General features: G+C 53.1%; 3 protein-coding genes across 3 annotated transcripts; 1 reads left to right on the top strand and 2 right to left on the bottom strand.

Annotated features, from left to right (window-relative positions):
• Positions 1-1,975: 1,975 nt before the first annotated feature.
• On the top strand, positions 1,976-3,550 carry EsH8_III_000964 (uncharacterized protein; the record flags this gene model as incomplete). Its single annotated transcript, XM_083262689.1, has 1 exon — positions 1,976-3,550. The coding sequence occupies one exon, from the start codon at positions 1,976-1,978 to the stop codon at positions 3,548-3,550; it is 1,575 nt and encodes a 524-aa protein (XP_083123176.1).
• Positions 3,551-5,571: 2,021 nt separating this feature from the next.
• On the bottom strand, positions 5,572-6,738 carry EsH8_III_000963 (uncharacterized protein; the record flags this gene model as incomplete). Its single annotated transcript, XM_083262688.1, has 1 exon — positions 5,572-6,738. The coding sequence occupies one exon, from the start codon at positions 6,736-6,738 to the stop codon at positions 5,572-5,574; it is 1,167 nt and encodes a 388-aa protein (XP_083123175.1).
• A 1,556-nt stretch (positions 6,739-8,294) lies between these two features.
• Positions 8,295-10,129, bottom strand: EsH8_III_000962 (general substrate transporter; the record flags this gene model as incomplete). The annotated part of the gene is made up of 4 exons (XM_083262687.1): positions 8,295-8,833; positions 8,888-9,646; positions 9,710-9,719; positions 9,770-10,129. 4 exons carry the CDS (start codon positions 10,127-10,129, stop codon positions 8,295-8,297), a joined length of 1,668 nt encoding a protein of 555 aa, XP_083123174.1.
• Positions 10,130-10,781: the final 652 nt, after the last annotated feature.

Genomic DNA, 10,781 nt, shown 5'->3' with positions numbered 1-10,781 from the left:
GATACCTCGGAGAGCACTGACCCTGACCAAATTGGCTCGAGCTTTGATGTGGCGTCTTGAATTTTTTTATTTTTATTTTTATTTTTTGATCCTTTCCACTTCTTCCTCGTCCCAGGCCCCCCTCGGCTCGTTCATCCATTGTCCATTGCGCCTTTTCTCTCTCGCTCCCGTTCCCGTCCCCGTTCGTCCCATCCCCCTCAAAAACACTCGCATTTCGTCCCCTCTCTACGGAGTACGGATACTGTTTCTCTCCCACCCCCAATTGCCTCGTACCGCATTACTACCCTGATCCTGGCGAGGCTGAAGCTCCAAAACCGCCCACCCCCTTCTCTTTTCCTTCATGTTCATTCCTATTTCCCCCCATCCGCTCCCCCCCACCCCCCCTTCCTAGTAGCATGTACCATCGTTTTCCCCTTGACTAGCCAAAACGCTTTCTACCACACCCCCTCCTTCCTTCCCCCTCCTCATCCCAAGAACCGAACTGGTCCGAATTGGATAAAGGGCAGTCTCAACAGCCGCATCACACGCATACACGTACGCGCGACCTTGCCTTGTCTCGAACCCCTCCCCAAATACATCGACCCGACATCTTCGGCTCCTTACCTGATGGCCTGTTCCCACGGACGCGGAGCGCGCCATTCATGAGAAGATCGTCTGCCGTAACCGAACGATGACGCGCTGAGAGGTTCGTTCCATTGCGGGATCGCCCCTTACTCCTTGCTCCTCTTAACTTTTCATTGCGAACCCCCCTGTTGCCTATGTTTCTACGCCCCCCCCCCCCCCCCCAAACTTCTTCCTACACCTGCATCTACATAGTACGCAGCACTTTACATGCTTCCGTGCCTTACGGGGGGACCTTACGTTCCAAGCAAGCACATCCTCCAGAAAGAGTGAAGCACACCCGTTGGGTTTGTTAGTGATGTTCTTGCAAGTATCCTGAGTTGGACGGCACCGCTGGAGCTGCAGTCAAGAAGGGATGCTCAAGAAAACAATATAGTAGCAGGGGAAGAAGGAAATCATCTGTTTCTCGGATTGCTTGCTTCCATCATTTCCTCCGGGTGGGAGGGGTGTTCACCTCCTGTCCTGTCTGTCCAAATGATCGGACGGGATTGACAAGTGCAATATCTGTCTGCCTGCATATGCAGCAAGCGGCTTCACAGACACAAGCGCACACGCACACGCACACAAAACATACACCTCACACCCTGCTCTGCTTCTCCTCCCGTCGTTCGCTTTCGCAGTCCTCCCCTCGCCCCATAGCTATCCGCACATCCTGCGGATACCTATGTACATTCTACAGTAGTGTAGTAACAGTGTACCCAGCCTCGACGCCGGCCGGGTTGGAAGAAGCACGCTAACATAGCATTGGAGCAGGGGTTGTTCGGACACCACTGCTGGATGTACGTGTAGGGCCCCTAGACCTTTCGCGCTTCTTAGTCGTCCCTCTCCGCGCTAGGTTCCTGACTAACTTGCCCAAGCTTCCGCTGGCTTTGATTCAAAGCACACGCTCGCTTCCCACCAAGCGTCCGAACTGCGACACCACCAGTCTTTTCCCGACCTGATCTTAACCTCGCACCTTCGCACCTACCTCACCTCCATCACACACCTTCCTTACCCTTAATACCAAAAACCAAACCACACCATACCAACCCATGTCCACGCTCGTTTCCTATTATATCTCCGATCCTCCTTGCAACCTCTCTTGATTTTTGCATCATTTACCTGGACCTGCCTTGTATCACACTGATCTGCTTCTTTCCATCTCTCCTTCTGTTTTTCCTCCCCCAACCACACATCTTATCACCATCACCACCAACCACGCCGTCGCACCCAAACGTCCTTGTCACCACTGCGACTCGTCACGATCACGACACCGCTGCCGCATTACGTCGTATCAGACCGGTCCTGAGGACACCAACACAAGCACCAATTCTTCGCGACTGCGTGAGGAAAGAGAGAGTGGAAGGCTGTCCAGATGGACCATCCCATGCAAGATGCCCCGGCCGACGTGCTGGCGGATGCCAGACGGACGCTTGAGGCTTTGAAGAGCTCGGGACTTTCGCGCGAAATACTGCTGCAGATGTGGGAGGCCGGCGAAGACAGGACGCACCAACAGACACCGCAAGATGCCCCCATGGAGGATGCTTCCACACGAGGTTTGTTCCCACCACCCCTATACTTGCTCCCAATATTGGACACCCCTGCTGACGTCCCTCTTGTTCCTTCAGCAATTTGCCATGGCCAAATAGGTCACCGACCACGCATCTCCGTATCGTCGACGAGCTCGGGTTCTTCTGGCCATGCTAGTATTTGGTCCATGGGCTCTGCCAATTCAAACGCCACTGTCGCAACACACTACTCCCAAGCCTCGCAAACCCCTTCTACCACCCAGCAATGCGCACCTCAAGCCGGTGTAGCTGCTCCGGGCAACCTGCCGCAGGTAGCAAGCGCACAAACAGGATGGGGCCCCGGCCGTTTCAACTTCTATTGGTGCACATCGTGCGAGACAAGATTCAAGCGCAAGTACGACTGGAAGCGCCACGAGGAGGAGTTCCATGAGCGCTGGAAGAAATATCCTTGCCCCGAACCTGGCTGCAACAGGAGCTTCTGGGGTGCTAACACTTTCAACCAACATCACAAGGCTTCGCACGGCTGCAAATCTTGCCCTCATTCTGAGAAAGTTGTCAAGTATCTGAAGAGGAGAAAGTATTGGGCTTGCGGCTTCTGCTCCGCTCTTCACCCCTCACGAGAGCGTCACGTCGAGCACGTCGCAAGGCATTTCGAGTCTGGTAAGACAAAATCGGACTGGATGCATTCGAGAGTCATCTACGGCCTCCTCCACCAGCCACTTATCCATGAAGCTTGGAAGGATATTCTCATGTCCAGGGCCAATGAGTTCAGCGGGCGCCAGCCCAACTTCAGCTGGAATCCCACACAAACCGGCCGCGCTCAGGGCTTCATGGAGAATGAGAGCCCAGGCCAACTTCAGGACCTGCTCGAATTCTTTTCAGGTTCCAGTACCGAAGCCGAGTCCATTGTCTCCATTGCGTACAAACTTGCCGACCTTGTTTTCCTACCCGTTCCGGCCTCGCCGCCGATGCAATATTCGCAGTGCTACGCCCCTCCTCCTTCCCTTCCTCAACAGTACCCTCCTCAACCTCTTCTTCCTCCTCCTTCGATACCCTCGCAGACTCTACCAACCCAGTCACCCCAGCCTCCCGTCCTGGCGTCGCAGGACTCATCACCTTCACCGTTTATGGACCATATGAGAGCCCAGTCGATGATGCCTGCGCCCCTGTTCCACACGCCGCAGCCGCGTGCCAATACAGAGCCTTTGCGCCGGGCATCCCTCGACAGGGAGCTTCCGCCTCCGCCATCAGAGAACCAACCGATGAATTTCCAATTCATGCCCGAAAACATGGTTTCGTTTGAGGATTGGGAGAGCTTCTCCAGCACAGTTGTCGACGAGAACGCGCCAGCACCTACACCAATGTCGACAGAATGGCCGCTAGTGCCTGTACAATATTATAATGCCCCTGTAGGGCCATGATTTCATTCGCTTTTGCAAAACAGAAAAACACAATTTCCTTTGTTACATGTCACATGCATTGCTGCGAGCATGCCCGCTGGCCAATCAGTATAGTATATAATGGTAATCACCTCGTGGGCCAGACTCGAAAAGTTCGAATCATCAATTTTTTTAGGCCGCGGATTCGGGCAAAACAGGGACGGACAAGGCACAGGATAGGAACACGAATTGGCAAAAAAGAAGGCCAGCAGAGGGGGAGGCGTCACTCACGAAAGAGGTGTTCCAATACGGATGATGGTCGAATGTCAAAATGCGATGGATAGAATCAAATCAAATCGTTGCATTAATACCCCTGGCTCCTCTCGGATGAAGTGATTCTTGACTTACATAGATTAGCATACTGCATGCATGCAGTGAGAACAAACATGGCCTTGACATTTGCGGCAAACAGAGCTAGGATAAACCTGTGGCGAATCCAGCCACCCACTCAATCAAAGCTTCGCCGGCCCACTGGATTGATTGAGCGGGTTGTGCATACCACCATCTCACTGCACGCAACACGGCTGGCTACGTATCACACCTATATACCAGATCATCCCGGGTGGTAGTGACTGTTTTTTTGTTCTGCGTAAGCCGTTGGAAAACTGAAATCCCATGCGTCACTAACACTCATGTTGTCAGGACGCTGCCCTGTCACATTCGTCGCGTTGAAACGTATGGCGCCCAACCAGTACGCCGAAGGCTGCCGTACGACCTGACAGAAGTCCGTTTGTCAACAGCATGGAATGGCGGGTTTAATTCGATTGAGAGGAGGGCGAGCTGAGAACCCGATGGCGTTTCGGAAATCCGCGGAAGGCCAAGAGTTGAATATTTTTGACGGCCATGTAATTTCTCTTTTCCTTTTCTTTTTGGATTTCACTCAGCCCTCAGCCTTCATTGGTATCAAGAAGGCCAGATACAACCAAGCTTGTATCGAACGGTGTCATTTTTAGCAATCCAGGCAGCCTGCTTACTGTGGTAGCTTTGATAACCGTGGCTCCCTGCGTGTGAGGGGGAGACTCTTGTGTTTGCTTCGTGTCTCAATTGAAATGTAAGCGCAAGTTACTATTCGAGATTCCACGTTACTGCGTGCGGTCCGTGGCGCTCTGCGGAAACAAATTTGTGGTAAGTATATCGCTTCCTAAGAAATCCTTCCTCTAACGGCCCAAGTCGGTGATAACATTGCTCATGTTGAATGTTGTGTACAGTGTTTGGCCTGTTCCGCATATGTACCTACATTGGAAAGGTTTGGCAGCAACAACATGGCCGAGGTACCAGCACTCTCGGCGCCAAACGTCAAGGCGACCAACAAGTTGGTAATGGAGCCGATCCATGGGTGTTCGCTTCCGTGGCTCCAGCCTGTAAAGGCTACTGGAATCGGCGCTGGTCGGGTCAAGGTGGTGTCGAAGAACCCTGGACCACTGGAAGGGCTGTTTGAGGTTGGTGAGGATGCCAGAAATGTAGCCTAGCCGGAAGAGTCGTGCGGAATGTGCGGTAAAGTTGAGTCGTCAACGGTTCTCAGGGATCTGAGACCGAAAGCCACAACGTCGGGCTTGATTCAGCTAATGCATGTCTAGTTTGCAATGGCATTGTCGTCGAGGAATCCCGACGGGGAATACTAGCTCCCGTGTCATTGACGAATCACTGTTGAGCGGTTCAAACCGTAATCACGGCCAATTATCGGCACTCAATTTCTCTTTTCACGATTTTGAGTGTGCATGAGATGAGGTTTCGAAAATTTGCTATCAAACAAATGACATCACTCACTTTGAGTCAGTTCATGTATGAACACCCACATCAACAAGAGGACATTGTGCATTTAGAACTCGAGTATCCCTCGAATCACGGGTTGTATTACGCCTCCCCTGACTTAGAACCTCCGTCGGACAACGGAATCTCCCAAAGCGATCAATAATGCTCTTGGCCATCCCCCCTTCCCCCTAAAAAAAAGAATTCTAAAAAGTTTAACGCCTTGAGCCATTCCAGTCTTCGTGTTCCTCCAATCACTCATAACCAATAGCTTTAGGCCTTCTCACTAGATCTAGCTTGGCCGATGCAGCGACCGAGGGGGCCGGCGCACCCGATGCGTGAGGATCCCACCCCATCACATCGTACGGCCAGCCAGGCTCCCACTTCTGCACGCTCTCGAGATACTCAATCTGCGCCGGCGACAGCTGGATCTTGAGCGCTTCAATATTATCCAGCATGTGCTCGACCTTGCGGCCGCCGACAACGGGGAAGACGTAGGGCACCTTGGCCATGACGTACGCCAGCGCCACGGCCGTGATAGACCCGATGCCCAGCTCTTCGGCTACCTCGGCCAGGGCCTTGCTCATGCGTATCTCAGCCTCCGTCTGGTCCGCCAAATGCCGGAATGCCTGTCCGTCGCCGTTCCGCCGCCTCTGCTCGATCATGTGCCGCGTCTTGAACTTGCCCATGCCCGCGGCCCCGTACGGCGCGATGGCCATGCCGAACTGCCGCGCCATGGGGATGATCTCGCGCTCCATGTCGCGCATGATGACGCTGTAATATCCTTGGTATATCGAAAAGGGCGTTTTGCCGTGCGCCCTTGCGTACGTGTTGGCCGCGCTGACGACCCAGGCCGGGCAGTTGGAGATGCCGAGATAGTGTATCTTCCCTTGCTGCACGAGGCAGTGCAGAGAGTCCATGACTTCTTCGATGGAGGCCGTGTAGTCCCACCACTGGACATAGAAGACGTCGACCCACTCGGTGCGCAACTTGGACAGGGAGTCACGGAGGCTAAGGTGCATCGAGGCGCGCGAGTTGCCGCCGGCGTTCGGGCAGCGGCCCTTGCCGAGGGAGTGCATGCGGTAGTCGGCCGAGAACTTTGTGGCGACAACGCAGCGGTCGCGTACTTGACGCATGGCCATCCACTCCCCCAGCCAGGATTCCGATTGCTCGTGCTGGTAGCCATTGGCACAGTCGAAGAAGTTGCCTCCGGCGTCGAGGTAAGCGTCGAGGAGGTGGAAGGCAGCGGACTTGTCTACGCCGCCCATGCCATCGGACCATGCTGTCCCGAGGGACATTGTGCCCATTTGTAGCGGGGATACGCGGATTGCGGCGGTGGGAGAGAGGATGCGATAACGGCCCAGGGGTGTTGGGGGGTCCGGGGCCGGAAAGAAAAGGGTTCTGGCACTCTCGGTAGCCATTTCGTTCGTCGCTGGAATATGAGCTGATCAGGGTGATATGGGAATGTATCGATGGCTGGAGAGACTTCCAAGTGACCGAAAAGATCGGACGTTGACGAGGTCAGGGTGGTCGTGGATGAAACTTTCGACGAACCACTTTGCTGATCATGAGTGTGAGCAAAGATTGCCCAGCAAAGCAGACAAAGTCGGTAGTTGACAGTCTCGTGTTCTTATAACAACTCGCTGATTCACGGTGGTGGAATTGTGTGCGACGTTCTGACAGGATGGGATCGGCAATCTTGGTATCGCCGTCTCTGAACGGGGCGCCGTCCGGGAGGCGCAGCTGCCCTCGACCCAGCCTTACGGACGTGGACTGAGCGAATAGTGTTTCTTGCTTTGAGTCAATTTCGGAGGCTTTAGAATGTAGAGCGGAGGTCTGCATTTATGGAACGGAGTTGGTTGTAAACCTCTAGATGCTGTGGCTTTTCGGACGAGTTCACGTGGGGGCGTGACGTCGATGGTAGTGCAAAGCTTAGTTCTCATGTCGTTGGATGTGTAAGTAAGGGACTCCCTAGGGTTTCCTGGGCCCAGAGGTAGTTGTTGCCTCTCTCAGCTTTGGGACTCATGTGCACAGAGTCGTATGGATGACTCGAGTGTGCTTGGACAAGTATCTAGAGCCCCCATATGCACTCCGGTTCCTCTGCGACATGTTTTCATATTCACAAATCTTGTGGCCCCCTTTGCCATTTTTTGATCAGCGTTCCGATGGTGAAAGGATCGCTGTTTGTCACCATCAAGCTCCTAGCTAGCAAGATGTCCAAGGTCCTGCAAACGGGCATCGTGCCGTCGGAAAGAATGAACTAGCCGAAACAAGCTCGAGTGAGCAATCAGAGCCTAGTCCATATTTCCCGTAGTCCAGATTCTGTCTACCTTGAGGAGATATACCATTAGAGAGCTCCGGCATATCTGATACAGGGCTTCTCGATTGTTTGGGCGCCAGGGAACCTCAGCCGCCACCGCCACCACCACCACATGACAGCCCAAAACCCCTTGTGAATTCTTATAAAGTTCAACAGGATGGTTTTAATATATGTGCCTTAACAGTTTTTTATAGACAGGCTCACACCTCATATAAGACACGATGAACGGTTGAAGAGGGTGAGTACAGACGGCAGAGCGATCTGGGCTTTGGCTGGCGCAGTCAAATCGATGAGTCTTGGAAATACTGGGAGACGGCGGCAACGTCGCGATGGGCTGGAATTATGGGAAAGATGGACCGAGTTTCTCTCCAAAGCAGCAATTCTCAACAGCACATCATCCGGTCATTGATGGTTACGACGCGGGCGCGGAAGATAGATAGGGCTTTCCAGGAAGCAAGCTCGAAGCTCATCCTCTTGCCAACGCGAACTCGAATTCGGTATGGAGAGGCACATAAATGGCGGTGTATAGAAGTATTTCATATATTACGCGTCACCAAAGAAGATAAAATTTGATTCGATGCATTTGGGTCTCACCACATGATATGTCACATCTAGAAATGACTTCTATTCAAAGCGCATATTGATCTACCAGGGACATTATATTTCACGAGAGACCATGCCCTCAACAATGTAACCCTTGAACTCCCGCGCTGGAACTCGTTTGTCGAACAAAATGTCCAACTCTTCATAAGTCCGTCCCATAGTCTCGGGGACTCGAAACCAGGCCCAGACAAAACACAGCCCGGCAAGACCTCCGAAGAAGAAACCGAGCTTTCCTTGCATGTTGGCCTCGTCCGGGTTGATCATGTATGGAATGGCAACGGTCATGATGATCCCGAGGACTCCCTGGGCAGCTGTAGCTAGGGCAATCGTCTTTGAACGCACTCGTGTTGCAGAGGCTTCGGATATAAGGACGAAGCAAATGGGCCCGACTGACAAGTCATAGGCGAAATTCCACACCAGCATCAGGGATGATTCGGCCCAGGCCACGCCAGAAGGGCGTCCTGGAACACAGTCGAGAATTCCGATAAGCAATTGCAACGCAACCAAAGAGGCCAAGCCGGTAATATAAATGGTCCGCCTGCCATAGTGAATCAAAAAATACCAAGAAATGACCGTGCCAAGAAACCCTACAGCTGTAAGGAGTCAGTCGCTACTCAATGTTCCACAAAGGGGAGTCAGATACACACCAAGAAACCCGATCGCCATATCAAACGCCTTGTCGGTAGGCAGGCCGGCCTGCTGAAAAAAATACGTGCCGTAATTGATGAGGTAGATGCCGCTGAGGACCTGGGTGCAATAGACACCGACGGATATTTCAGTGCGCCTAAGGTTGACACCTTTCAGGCAATCCCAGTATGTGCTCCCTGATTCCAGCTCTTGTTCAAGCCTGTCAGTTTCTACGATGAAGGCCAGAGAAGCGGCGATGTTGACTTTTTGGGAGGCTAGTCGACGAAGGCTGTTCTCTGCCTCATCCATTCTGTCCTTTCGCACGAGCCACCATGGGCTCTCCGGCACGAAAAGAAGTCCGGGTAGGATGATAAGAATCCAAAACCATTGCAATGAAAATGGTAGAGAGTAGGCCCAGTGGTTCTCAAGCTTTGAGGTGCCAGCTGTCACGCCGTTGGCTAGCAACTGACCCATAACGAAGCACAAATTGACGTAAGATGTTAAATGGCCACGGAGAGCCGTGGGGCAGACCTCTGAAGCGTAAGCTGGAGCAATGACAACGTACATGCCTAGAACTAGACCGCCGAGAAGCTCGCCGACCAGAAGAACTGGCAAAGAGCGGGCGAAAAACTGGATAAATACGATAGCGGCGGTCAAGACCACACAAACTGTGAAGGTAAGCTTCCGGCCAAACCAATCCATGGGGTAAGCCGCGAACAGGGCGCCAACGACTTGACCGACGGGGTTGCCCATGGAAAGACCTGTCTGCCATGCAGCACCTAAACCGATGTGTCAACATCAGGAAATTAATTACCAACTGAAACTTATGAAGCATAACATACTAATGATGTACTGCGACTAGTTAGTCATGATACAAGAATCAACGGACCAAGACAACGTACAGAACCCTGGTATTCATAACCAAAGTCTCGCTGAAACTGAGGTGTGGCGTATAGATTTCCCAGTAGTTGTGGATCGAAGGCTAACATGATGACTCCGATAGACACAAAAGCAGACCACCCGATGGCAGCGGGGTAAAGCTTGACAGCCTGGGAGAAGGTAAGATTGTGTTCGGCGCGAATGGCCTCGGCTAGGGCGGCGTCCGCAGCGCCGGGCTTCCTATCCGGAGCCACGGCGATGGTCTCGACATCCTTGGGTGCCATTGCGGAATGAGTATTGTAAGATGGATGTTCAGCTCGGCCGAGAAGAGGTTGGATCTCATTGCTGGCTGATGCCACCGCAGAAGGGTGCGCGGGAGACATATTCCTCTTATTCCTCCGACTCTAGCTTATGTCATGCCGTGTCCAGCGGTCACGGTATCAGGACCCCTCACTCCCGGCAAACACCGGTCTGGATCCCGAATGGCTGTCTGCTATCGTTGAAGGAGTTCAAATCCAGGGTAAAGGTGGTCGGCACGCCTGCGGAGATAAAGTGCCCCTGGTCAGCAGGGGAGGGAGGTGGTGTGTTGGAGATGGACGAATGTCGAGGAACTGCAATCGAGAACCAATCTGGGGTAAAGGTCCCAGGATCCCCCAGCGCGGTGCACTGGGCGCACATGCCGCGTTCCGCTTATCAGTGGGGGATGCGCCAGGGCGCTAGCCCCTGTGGGATGTTCGCAAGTGAAGGAGAAGGGGAAGGGGTTATCCGGCGAGCTTGATTTGACCGCGTATCATGCGCTGCTCGTGCCCGTGCACACCACTGCATATTAGTCTTTAAACATCTCCTGAATATATTATATCGGTGCGACAGGCAAAGGTTTCATCCCTCACTTGCAGGCAGACCTCTGTCTCCATCGTAGAGTTCATCAGCAGGTGTGACTTCCAAAAGAGCCCCCAAGTTGTATCGTGGCTTTCTCCATTTGCCAGTGGCGAATACATTACTTTCCCACATTTTCATGTCCTCTCACTCTGGGAT

The sequence above is a fragment of the Colletotrichum jinshuiense genome, chromosome 3, assembly GCF_051148585.1.
Source record: "Colletotrichum jinshuiense chromosome 3, complete sequence".
In the NCBI taxonomy this organism is placed as follows: Eukaryota; Fungi; Ascomycota; class Sordariomycetes; order Glomerellales; family Glomerellaceae; genus Colletotrichum; species Colletotrichum jinshuiense.
This window is presented reverse-complemented; position numbering and strand designations above follow the sequence as displayed.